At 48.0% G+C, this 13,334-nt stretch overlaps 1 protein-coding gene across 1 annotated transcript in view; it reads left to right on the top strand.

Annotated features, from left to right (window-relative positions):
- The window catches only part of LOC119946712 (aminopeptidase O (putative)), a 142,612-nt gene that overhangs the window by 79,039 nt on the left and 50,239 nt on the right, over positions 1–13,334 (top strand). The window contains exon 12 of the mRNA XM_038768126.1: positions 6,641–6,703. Coding sequence (XP_038624054.1) covers positions 6,641–6,703 — 63 coding nt within the window. The remainder of the gene's footprint in view (positions 1–6,640; positions 6,704–13,334) is intronic.

Here is a 13,334-nt window from a genome sequence, read left to right as displayed (position 1 = left end):
ATATAGAGACGGTCCCTACCCGACAGTGGGCTCACAGTCTAAAAGTATCCCAGCTCTTCGAACAGTGCTTGGCACATAGTAAGCACTTAACAAATGCCATTATTATTATTATTATTCTCTGGGCCTCAGTTCCCTCATCTGTAAAATGGGGATGAAGACTGTGAGCCCCAACTGTGGGACAACCTGATCACCTTGTAACCTCCCCAGCGCTTAGAACAGTGCTTGGCACATAGTAAGCGCTTAACAAATGCCATTATTATTATTATTATTATTATTCTCTGGGCCTCAGTTCCCTCATCTGTAAAATGGGGATTAAGACCGTGAGCCCCAACTGTGGGACAACCTGATCACCTTGTAACCTCCCCAGTGCTTAGAACAGTGCCTTGGCACATAGTAAGCACTTAACAAATGTCATCATCATTATTATTATTATTAACAAATGCCATCGTTATTATTATAGCCTCCTCTCCCAAGCGCGTAGTACAGGCCTTTGCGTGCGGTAAGCACTCACGAAATCCGTTCATTCATTCATTCAACCGTACTTATTGAGACATCTAGACAGTAAGCTGACCGTTGGGTAGGGGCCGCCTCGATTTGTTGCCGAATTGACTTTCCAAGCGCTTAGTATAGTGCTCTGCACACAGGAAACGCTCAATAAATACAACAGAATGAATGAATGCAAGAATCGAGTGCCTGCTGTGTGCTTAGCGCTGGACTAAGCGCTTGGAAAGTGCAATTCGGCAACAAATAGGGACAGACGATGAATGTAATATATAATAATAATGATAATGGCATTTTTTAAGCACTTACTATGTGCCAAGCTCTGTTCTAAGCGCTGGGGAGGTTACAAGGTGATCAGGTTGTCCCACGTGGGGCTCACAGTCTTCATCCCCATTTGACAGATGAGGGAACTGAGGCACAGAGAAGTAAAGTGACTTAATAATAATAATAATAATGGCATTTATTAAGCACTTACTATGTGCAAGCACTGTTCTAAGCGCTGGGGAGGTTACAAGGTGATCAGGTTGTCCCTCGTGGGGCTCACAATCTTAATCCCCATTTTACAGATGAGGTAACTGAGGCACAGAGAAGTGAAGTGACATATTATTATTATTATATAATATTAATAATGATATTAATAAGATAATATTATAATATTAATAGTAATAATAATAATGGCATTTATTAAGCACTTACTATGTGGAAAGCACCGTTATAAGTGCTGGGGAGGATACAAGGTGATCAGGTTGTCCCACGTGGGGCTCACAGTCTTCATCCCCATTTTACAGATGAAGTAACTGAGGCACAGAGAATTTAAGTGAGTTGCCCAAAGTCACCTAGCCGACAAGCAGCGGAGCCGGGATTTGAACCCATGACCTCTGACTCCAAAGCCCGGGCTCTTTTCCACTGAGTACATATAATAAATTTATATATATATAAATAATAATATATTATTATATTATATAAAAAATAAATTTTTATATATAAATACATTTGTTTATAAATAAATACAATTGTATAGACAGTGTAGAGGGGGAGACAGACGTTAATAGAAATAAGTACTAGAAACTAGTACAACTTGTACTTCCCAAGCGCTCAGTACAGAGCTCTGCACACAGTAACCGCTCAATAAATACGATTGATTGATTGATGTTGGAGTGCATTAACAGAGGCATGAAATTAAGGAAATCAATTCATATAAATAAATTGGGGCGACTTAAGGATGTCTCCTGCAGATTTCTCCGTTAAGGCCTTCTTTTTGGATTTTCCCCTGGCCAAGTTGCTTCTATTTAAGCGGGAGTTTGATCCTCGGCTTTGATCCAAAGCTTTTGATCAGGAAAGACGGATGTCCTGGCAATAAAGAAAAGGCTAAGGCTCATCCTTTTCCCACCACTTTCTTTTTTAGAGGAAAGATGATACGCGGATAAAGCGGAAGGGAAAGTCGGGAGATTGGCAGGCACTGACTTGTAACCCATCCTGTCCACCGTGCCCACTTGGGAAATATTTCCCAATTAGACAATAGTCCCTCTTGTTGGAAATATTTCCCAAGTTCCTCTCGTTGGGAATATTCCCTGAGTCCCTTTAGTTGGAAATATTCCCCAAGTCCCTCTCGTTGGAAATATTCCCCAAGTACCTCTCGTTGGAAATATCTCCCGAGTCCCTCTCGTTGGAAATATTTCCCAAGTCCCTTTAGTTGGAAATATTCCCCATGTCCTTCTCATTGTAAATATTCCCCATGTCCCTCTCGTTGGAAATATTCCCCAAGTCCCTCTCGTTGGAAATATTCCCCGAGTCCCTCTCGTTGGAAATATGCCCTGGGTCCCTTTAGTTGGAAATATTCCCCGAGTCCCTTTAGTTGGAAATATTCCCCAAGTCCCTCTCGTTGGAAATATTCCCCAAGTTCCTCTCGTTGGAAATATCTCCCGAGGCCCTCTCGTTGGAAATATTCCCCAAGTCCCTTTAGTTGGAAATATTCCCCATGTCCTTCTCGTTGGAAATATTCCCCATGTCCTTCTCGTTGGAAATATTCCCGGAGTCCCTTTAGTTGGAAATACTTCCCAAGTTCCTCTCGTTGGAAATATACCCCAAGTCCCTGTCGTTGGAAATATTCCCCGAGTCCCTCTCGTTGGAAATATTCCCCATGTCCCTCTTGTTGGAAATATTCCCCTAGTCCCTTTAGTTGGAAATATTTCCTGAGTCCCTCTCATTGGAAATATTCCCCAAGTCCCTCTCGTTGGAAATATTGCCCGTGTCCTTCTCGTTGGAAATATTCCCCAAGTCCCTTTAGTTGAAAATACTTCCCAAGTTCCTCTCATTGGAAATATACCCCAAGTCCCTCTCGTTGGAAATATTCCCCAAGTCCCTTTTGTTGGAAATATTCCCCGTATCCTTCTCGTTGGAAATATTCCCCGAGTCCCTTTAGTTGGAAATATTTCCTGAGTCCCTCTCGTTGGAAATATTCCCCGTATCCTTCTCGTTGGAAATATTCCCATAGTCCCTTTAGTTGGAAATATTTCCCAAGTTCCTCTCGTTGGAAATATACCCCAAGTCCCTCTCGTTGGAAATATTCCCTAAATCCCTCTTGTTGGAAATATTTCCCAAGTCCTTCTTGTCGGAAATATTCCCCAAGTCCCTCTCGTTGGAGGGACTTATAATAATATAATAATACATAATAATAATACCATCTTCATTATTATTATTGTGTCTCCCGCAGAGCTTAGAACAGTGCTTGGCACATAGTAAGTGCTTAACAAATGCCAATATTATTATTGTTATTATTATTGTGTCTCCCCCAGTGCTTAGAACAGTGCTCGGCACATAGTAAGCGCTTAACAAATGCTATTATTATTATTATTATTATAGTATCTCCCCCAGCGCCTAGTGCTTAGAACAGTGCTCGGCACATAGTAAGTGCTTAACAAATGTCATTATTATTATTATTATTATTGTTGTTATTGTGTCTCCCCCAGCGCCTAGCGCTTAGAACAGTGCTCAGCACATAGTAAGTGCTTAATAAATGCCATTATTATTATTATTGTGTCTCCCCCAGCGCCTAGAACAGTACTCGTCACATAGTAAGCGCTTAACAAAGTAAGTGCTCAATAAGAACCATTGGATGAATGAGTGAGTGACTGAATGAATGAATTAATGAATGAGTGAGTGAATGAATGAGAGATTGAAGGAATGAATGAGAGCGTGAATGAGTGAATTTTTCTCCCAAGCGCTTAGTGCAGTGCCCTGCACACAAGAAGCGCTCAATAAATGCCATTGAATGAATGAGTGAGTGAATGAATGAGTGGGTGAATGAATGAATGAGAGAGTGAATGAGTGAGTGGATGAATTGTCTTCTCCCAAGCGCTTAGTGCAGTGCCCTGCACACAGGAAGTGCTCAATAAATGCCATTGAATGAATGAGTGAGTGAATGAAGGAAGGAAGGAGTGAGTGAATGAATAGTACTTTCCAAGCGCTTAGTCCAGTGCTGTGCACACAGTTAGCGCTCAATAAATATGATTGAATGAATGAGTGAGTGAGTGAATGAATGAATGAGTGGATTAATGAATGAGTGAATGAATGAATGAATGAAGGAGTGAGTGAATGAATTGTACTTTCCAAGCGCTTAGTCCAGTGTTCTGCACACAATAACCACTCAATAAATACGGTTGAGTGAATGAGTGAATGAATGAGTGACTAAATGAATGAATGAATGAGTGAGGGAGTGAATGAATTGTACTTTCCAAGCGCTTAGTCCAGTGTTCTGCACGCAATAAGCACTCAATAAATACGATTGAGTGAATGAGTGAATGAATGAGTGACTAAATGAATGAATGAATGAATGAATGAATGAATGAGTGAGGGAGTGAATGAATTGTAGTTTCCAAGCGCTTAGTGCAGCGCTCTGCCCACAGAAAGCGCTCAATAAATACGATGGAATGAATGAGGGAGTGAATGAATGAGTGAGTGAACGAATTGTCTTCTCCCAAGTGCTTAGTCCAGTGCCCTGCACACAGCAAGCGCTCAATAAATACCATTGCATGAATGAAGGAAAGGGGGTAGAGGCCCGGGGCTTGGAGTCCGAGGTCGTGGATTCGAGACCCGTCTCCGCCCCTTGGCAGCTGTGTGACTTGGGGCGAGTCGCTTCCCTTCTCCGGGCCTCAGTTCCCCCATCTGTCAAATGGGGATGAAGCCCGTGAGCCCCACATGGGACAACCTCATCACCTTGTCTCCTCCCCGGCGCTTAGAACAGTGCTTGGCACCCAGTAAGTGCCTCACAAACACCGTCCTCATCATTATTATTTTTCTGTGCCTCAGTTTCCTCCTCTGCCAAACGGGGATGAAGCCCGGGAGCCCCCCGGGGGCAACCTCATCACCTTGTCTGCTCCCCGGCGCTTAGAACAGTGCCTGGTACCTAGTAAGCGCTCAACAGATAGCATCCTGATGATGACTGTCATCATCATCCTCGTCGTTGCCCGTGGTTTTGGGGAGGGAGGGGGCTGTAGTCCTTTAAGAAGGCGGGCTCCTCCCTCCCTCCCGTCCCCCCCCCCCCCCGTCCCGGTCGGCCGGGGCCGCATTTCGGAGGGAGGCCGGGGGGTCCGGGGGTCCTGGGTTCGAGGGGCGGGGGCTGGGGGGGGGCGCCGCTGCGGACCCCCCCCCCCCCGGAGCCCCCGAGCCCCGGGAGCCCAGGTGATCCTGCCGGGGGGGGGGGGGGAGGGAAAGGGGGGCTGGGGGGGCCCTGGGGGAGGGGGGAGGGGGGCTGGGGGGGAGGGGGGAGAGAGGGGACTGGGAGCTGGGGGGCCCGGGGAGAAGGGGCAGGGGTGGAAAGAGGGGACTGGGGAGCGGGGGGCCCGGGAAGAAGGGGCAGGGGGGAAAAGAGGGGGTTGGGGGTCCCGGGGAGAAGAGTGGGCCGGGGGGAAAGGGGGGTCCCTGGGGGAGGGGGAAAAGAGGGGACTGGGGGGCGGGGGGCCCGGGGAGAAGAGGGGAAAGGGGGGGCAGGGGGGTCCCGGGGAGAAGGGGCAGGGGGGGAAAAGAGGGAGCTGGGGGTTGGGGGTCCCGGGGAGAAGAAGGGGCAGGGGGAAGGGGGGGTCCTGGGCCGGGGGCCTGGGGAGAGGGAGGAAAGAGGGGACTGGGGGTTGGGGGTCCTGGGGAGAAGGGGCAGGGGGGAAAGGAAGGTCCTTGGGGGAGGGGGGAAAGAGGGGATTGGGGGTCCCGGGGAGAAGGGGCAGGGGGGGAAAGAGGGAACCGGGGGTTGGGGGTCCCGGGGAGAGGGGGGAAAGAGGGGACTGGGGGGCGGGGGCCCGGGGAGAAGAGGGGAAAGGGGGGAAAGGAGGGTCCTTGGGGGAGAGGGAAAGAGGGGACTGGGGGAAAAGAGGGGACTGAAGGGCGGGGGGCTCGGGGAGAAGAGGGGAAAGGGGTTCCTGGGGGGCGGGGGAAAAGAGGGGACGGCGGGTCGGGGGGCCCGGGGAGAAGAGGGGGCGGGGGGGAAAGGGGCCTGGGCGGCGGGGGGCCCGGGGAGAAGAGGGGGCAGAGAGGAAAAGGGGGTCCGGGGGAGGGGGGAGAGAGGGGACTGAAGTGCGGGGGGCCCGGGGGAGAAGAGGGGGCAGCGGGGAAAGGGGGTCCTGGGCCGGGGGCCCCGGGGGAAGGGGGGTCTCGGGGGGAGGAGGGGGTGGGCGGGGGAAAGAGGGGGCCTGGGGGGCGGGGGGGGCCCGGGGAGAACAGGGGACTGAAGGGCGGGGGGCCCGGGGAGAACAGGGGGCAGGGGGGAAGAGGGGGTTCTGGGGAGGGGGGAAAGAGGGGACTGAAGGGCGGGGGGTCCTGGGGAGAAGAGGGGAAAGGGGGGAAAGGGGGTCCTGGGCCGGCGGCCCGGGGGGAGGGGGGCTTGTGGGGGCGGGAAAGGGGGCTTGGGGGGGCGGGGGGTCCCGGGGAGAGGAAAGGGGTCTGGGCGGGGGGCCCGGGGGGCGCAGAGGGAGTGGGTTACTGGGGGTGGGGTCTCCTGGGCGTTGGGGAGTCCTGGGGGGCTGGGCAGGGGGGCTTGGAGAGGCCCGAGGGAGGCGAGGCGGATGGGGGAGTGGGCTGGGAGGGACCCCGGGCCCCCCGGGCCCCCCGGACAAACTCGCCCTTGACTTGCCTTTGTTCCCTCCCTCAGCCGCTGCTGGCCCACAGCCAGCCCGGGGCCACCTGTCGCCTCGTCTGGCAAGTCACCGAGGAGGTGAGCGAGACCCCCCCCAAAAAAAACGCCCCCCAAAACCTTCAATCCTATTTGTTCATTCATTCAGTCGTATTTACTGAGCGCTTACTGTGTGCAGAACACTGGGCTAAGCGCTTGGGAAGTCCAAGTCGGTGACATCTAGAGACTGTCCCTCGCTGGCTAAAAGGGGGGAGACGGACAACAAAGCAACACGTATTAACAAAATAAAATAAATAGAATAGGAAATATGTACATTCATTCATTCATTCATTTATTCAATCGTATTTATTGAGCGCTTACTGTGTACTGAGCGCTTGGGAAGTCCAAGTTGGTAACATCTGGAGACGGTCCCTACCCAACAGCGGGCTCACAGGCTAGAAGGGGGGACGGACAACCAAGCAACACATATTAACAAAATAAAATAAATAGAATAGGAAATATGTACATTCATTCATTCATTCATTCATTCAGTTGTATTTATTGAGCACTTACTGTGTGCAGAGCACTGGACTAAGCGCTTGGGAAGTCCAAGTTGGTGACATCTGGAGACGGTCCCTACCCAGCAGCGGGCTCACAGGCTAGAAGGGGGAGACGGACAACAAAACAATGCATATTAACAAAATAAAATAAATAGAATAGGAAATATGTGCATTCATTCATTCATTCATTCATTCAATCAATCGTATTTATTGAGCGCTTACTGTGTGCAGAGCACTGTACTGAGCGCTTGGGAAGTCCAAGTCGGTGACATCTGGAGACGGTCCCTACCCAACAGCGGGCTCACAGGCTAGAAGGGGGAGACGGACAACCAAGCAACACATATTAACAAAATAAAATAAATAGAATAGGAAATCTGTACATTCATTCATTCATTCAATCGTATTTATTGAGCGCTTCCTGTGTGCAGAGCACTGTACTAAGCGCTTGGGAAGTCCAAATCGGTGGCATCTAGAGATGGTCCCTTCCCAACAGCGGGCTCACAGTCTAGATGGGGGAGACAGGCAACAAAGCAACACATATTAACAAAATAAAATAAATAGAATAGGAAATCTGTACATTCATTCATTCATTCAATCGTATTTATTGAGCGCTTCCTGTGTGCAGAGCACTGTACTAAGCGCTTGGGAAGTCCAAATCGGTGGCATCTAGAGATGGTCCCTTCCCAACAGCGGGCTCACAGTCTAGATGGGGGAGACAGGCAACAAAGCAACACATATTAACAAAATAAAATAAGTGGAATAGTAAATATGTACATTCATTCATTCATTCATTCATTCATTCAATCGTATTTATTGAGCACGTCCGGTGTGCAGAGCACTGTACTAAGCGCTTGGGAAGTACAAGTTGGTAACATCTGGAGACGGTCCCTAACCCAACAGTGGGCTCACAGGCTAGAAGGGGGGAGACGGACAACAAAACAACACATATTAACAAAATAAAATAAATAGAATAGGAAATATGTACATTCATTCATTCATTCAATTGTATTTATTGAGCGCTTACTGTGTGCAGAGCACTGTACTAAGCGCTTGGGAAGTCCAAGTCAGTGACATCTGGAGACGGTCCCTACCCAACAGCGGGCTCACAGGCTAGAAGGGGGAGACGGACAACAAAGCAACACATATTAACAAAATAAAATAAATAGAATAGAAAATATGTACAAGTAAAATAAATAGAGTAATGAATCTGTACAGATGTATCAGTGCCCCCACCAGTGCCCATTTCTCTATATGTTGCCAGCTTGTACTTCCCAAGCGCTTAGTACAGCGCTCTGCACACAGTAAGCGCTCAATAAATATGATTGAGGATGATTCATTTATTCAATCGTATTTATTGAGCGCTTACTGTGTGCAGAGCGCTGTGCTAAGAGCTTGGGAAGTCGGCAACATAGAGAGACGGTCCCTACCCAACAACGGGCTCACAGTCTAGAAGTCACAGTCTAGTGCCAACTTGTCCTTCCCAAGCGCTTAGTACGGTGCTCTGCACACAGTAAGCGCTCAATAAATACCGATTGAATGAATGAATAGAAGGGGGAGACAAACTGCGGTCCTGGTGGGTAACAATACTAATAATGATGGTATTTGTTAAGCGCTTACTATGTGCCAAGCACTGTTCTAAGCGCTGGGGAGGCTACAAGGTGATGTAGTTGTCCCCCGGGGGGCTCACGGTCTTCATCCCCATTTGACAGATGAGGGAACTGAGGCCCAGAGAAGTGAAGTGACTCACCCAAAGTCACCCAGCTGACAGTTGGTGGAGCCGGGATTCGAACCCATGACCTCTGACTCCCAAGCCCGGGCTCTTTCCACTGAGCCACGCTGCTTCTCGCGCTTAACAAATGCCATTTATTATTATTATCAAGTTCCCAGTCTAGCAGGGCTGGGCAGATGTGGGGGGTGACACAGAAATTAAAATAAATAATAATAATATTGATGGTATTTGTGAAGCGCTTACTATGTGCCGAGCACTGTTCTAAGCGCTGGGATAGATCCAAGGTGATGAGGTTGTCCCCCGGGGGGGCTCACGGTCTTCATCCCCATTTGACAGATGAGGGAATTGAGGCCCGGAGAAGGGAAGTGACTTGACCAGGGTCACACAGCTAAGACTGTGAGCCCGCTGTTGGGTAGGGACCGTCTCTGTGTGTTGCCAACTTGGACTTCCCAAGCGCTTAGTACCGTGCTCTGCACACAGTAAGCGCTCAATAAATACGATTGGATGAGTGAATGAATGACTGTGAGCCTGTTGTTGGGTAGGGACCGTCTCTAGATGTTGCCAACTTGTACTTCCCAAACACTTAGTACAGTGCTCTGCACACAGGAAGCGCTCAATAAATACGATTGAATGAGTGAATGAAAGACTGTGAGCCCGTTGTTGGGTAGGGACCGTCTCTATGTGTTGCCAACTTGGACTTCCCAAGCTCTTAGTACAGTGCTCTGCACACAGTAAGCGCTCAATAAATACGATTGAATGAATGAATGACTGTGAGCCCGTTGTTGGGTAGGGACCGTCTCTATATGTTGCCGACTTGTAGTAATAATAATACTCATGATTATTTATTATGATTTATTAAGCGCTTACTACGTGCCGAGCACTGTTCTAAGCGCTGGGGGGGATACAAGGTGATGAGGTTGCCCTCCGTGGGGCTCACAGTTTTAATCCCCATTTGACAGAGAAGGAAACTGAGGCCCAGAGAAGTGAAGTGACTTTCCCAAAGTCACACAGCAGACGAGTGGCAGAGCTGGGATTAGAATAATAATAATAATAATAATGATAATAATAATAATAATAATAATAATGCCATTTATTAAGAGTTTACTATGTGCAAAGCACTGTTTTAAGCGCTGGGGGGATACAAGGTGATGAGGTTGTCCCCCGGGGGGCTCCCGGTCTTCATCCCCATTTGACAGATGAGGGAACTGAGGCCCAGAGAAGGGAAGTGACTAGCCCAAAGTCACACAGCAGAAGAATGGCAGAGCCGGGATAATAATAATAATAACAATAACAATAATAATAATAATAATAATGACATTTATTAAGAGTTTACTATGTGCCAAACACTGTTCTAAGCGCTGGGGGGGATACAAGGTGATCAGGTTGTCTCCCGGGGGGTTCATGGTCTTCATCCCCATTTGACAGAGGGAACTGAGGCCCAGAGAAGGGAAGTGACTGGCCCAAAGTCACACAGCTGACAATTGGTGGAGCCGGGATTTGAACCCATGACCTCCGAAGCCCAGGCTCTTTCCACTGAGCCACGCTGCTTGTCCTTCCCAAGCGCTTAGTCCAGTGCTCTGCCCACAGTAAGCGCTCAATAAATACAATTGAAAGAATGAATAATAATAATAATGGCATTTATTAAGCGCTTACTATGTGCAAAGCACTGTTCTAAGCGCTGGGAAGGTTACAAGGTGATCAGGTTTTCCCACGTGGGGCTCACAGTCTTAATCCCCATTTGACAGATGAGGTAACTGAGGCCCAGAGAATAATAATAATAATGGCATTTATTAATGTGCAAAGCACTGTTCTAAGCACTGGGGAGGTCACAAGGTGATCAAGGTGTCCCCCGGGGGGCTCCCAGTCTTCATCCCCATTTGACAGATGAGGGAACTGAGGCCCAGAGAAGTGTAGTGACTGGCCTGAAGTCACACAGCTGACAATGAATGAATATGTGGCGGAGGTGGGATTAGAACACACAACCTCTGACTCCCAAGACTGTGAGCCCACTGTTGGGTAGGGACCGTCTCTAGATGTTGCCAATTTGTACTTCCCAAGCGCTTAGTACAGTGCTCTGCACATAGTAAGCGCTCAATAAATACGATTGATGATGATGATGAAGCCCGTGTCCTTTCCTCTAAGCCGCACTCAATGGTGGATAAGCCCACTGTTGGGTAGGGACCGTCTCTATGTGTTGCCAATTTGTGCTTCCCAAGCGCTTAGTACAGTGCTCTGCATACAGTAAGCGCTCAATAAATACGATTGTTGATGATATCGGTGGTATTTACTGAGCACCCACCAGGCGCTGAGCGCTGTGCCAAGCGCTGGGGGAGAGGAGCCCGTTGGTGGGTAGGGACTGTCTCTGTCTGTTGCCGAATTGTACTTCCCAGGCGCTTACTACAGTGCCCGGCACACCCTCGGCACTCAATAAATAGGCTCAAACGCACGAGAGTTCATTCGATCGTATTTATTGAACGCTGACTGTGTGCAGAGCACTGAGCTGAGCGCCCACGACCCCCGCCCACAAAGAACAGGCGGATGTCGGCCTCAATTTTGGAATTAGAGATAGCAGTCGTCTTTCCCCGGCGCTTAGCACAGTGCTTGGCACATAGTAAGCGCTTAACAAATGCCATCATTATTACTTTATTGTTATTATTATTATTATTATTATTATTATTATTTATTATTATTAAGAGGAGCAGCGTTGCTCAGTGGAAAGAGCCCGGGCTTTGGAGTCAGAGGTCATGGGTTCAAATCCCGGCTCCGCCAATTGTCAGTTGGGTGACTTTGGGTAAGTCACTTCACTTCTCTAGGCCTCAGTGACCTCATCTGTAAAATGGGGATTAAGGGTGTGAGCCCCACGGGGGACAACCTGATCACCTTGTAACCTCCCCAGCGCTTAGAACAGTGCTTTGCACATAGTAAGCGCTTAATAAATGCCATTATTATTATTATTATTATTATTATTATTATTATTATTATTATTATTATTATTATTATTATTATTATTATTCTCTGGGCCTCAGTGACCTCATCTGTAAAATGGGGATTAAGGCTGTGAGCCCCACGGGGGACAACCTGATCACCTTGTAACCTCCCCAGCACTTAGAACGGTGCTTGGCACATAGTAAGTGCTTAATAAATGCCATTATTATTATTATTATTATTATAATTATTATTATTATTATTATTATTATTATTATTATCTGGGCCTCAGTTCCCTCATCTGTAAAATGGGGATTAAGGCTGTGAGCCCCCAGTAGGACAACCTGATCACCTTGTAACCTCCCCAGCGCTTAGAACAGTGCTTGGCACAGAGTAAGCGCTTAATAAATGCCATTATTATTATTATTTTTATTATTATTATTATTATTATTATCATTCTCTGGGCCTCAGTGACCTCATCTGTAAAATGGAGATTAAGGCTGTGAGCCCCCCGTGGGACAACCTGATCACCTTGTAACCTCCCCAGCGCTTAGAACAGTGCTTGGCACATAGGAAGCACTTAATAAATGCCATCATTATTATTATCATTATTCTCTGGGCCTCAGTGACCTCATCTGTCAAATGGGGATGAAGACTGGGAGCCCCACGGGGGACAACCTCATCACCCTGTAACCTCCCCAGCACTTGGAACAGTGCTTGGCACATAGTAAGCGCTTAACAAATGCCATTATTATTATTATTATTATTATTATATTATTATTATTATTATTACCACCGTGTACCGAGTGCTGTGCTGAGCGCCCCGGAGAGGGGAATATGAAGGCCGCTGTCCCTGCCCACAACCAGCCGACGATCTGCGGGGAGACGAAAATAAATGAATAAATAAATCATAAATAATATAAATAGATACAAAACTATTATCATATAAGAACAATAAATAATAGATGATAAATTACAGTTATCCGCTGTTATAAATAAATAAATAATCCTGGTTAGCCGGCATCATAGCTAAAGAAATTCATAAATAATAAGTAAATGAATAAATAAATAATGACACATCCACCGTAGTGAGCGCTTCCCGGACGCAGAGCGTTCATTCATTCAATCATGTGCAGAGCACTGTACTAAGCGCTTGGGAAGGACAAGTTGGCAACTGTCTTAAGTGCTTGGGGGAGTCTAGTACAGCCCTATAACAGACACATCCTCCAACAACGAGCTGACGGCCTAGAGGGGGAGACGGGCGTAAAGGACTAATGAGGGGCGTCTATCAGTGGTATTTATTGAGCGCTTTCCGGGCGCAGAGCACTGTTCTAAGCGCTTGGGAGAGTCTAGTACCGCCCTATAACAGACACATCCTCCTCCAACAACGAAATGACGGCCTAGAGGGGGAGACGGGCATCAAAGGAATAATGAGAGGCGTCTATCAGTGGTATTTATGGAGCGCTTCCCGGGCGCAGAGCACTGTTCTAAGCGCTTGGGGAGTCCAGTATAGCGCTAT

This window comes from Tachyglossus aculeatus, chromosome Y3 (genome assembly GCF_015852505.1).
Source record: "Tachyglossus aculeatus isolate mTacAcu1 chromosome Y3, mTacAcu1.pri, whole genome shotgun sequence".
Lineage (NCBI taxonomy): Eukaryota > Metazoa > Chordata > Mammalia > Monotremata > Tachyglossidae > Tachyglossus > Tachyglossus aculeatus.
The sequence above is the reverse complement of the archived record's forward strand: the minus strand, read 5'-3'. Positions and strand labels throughout refer to the sequence as shown.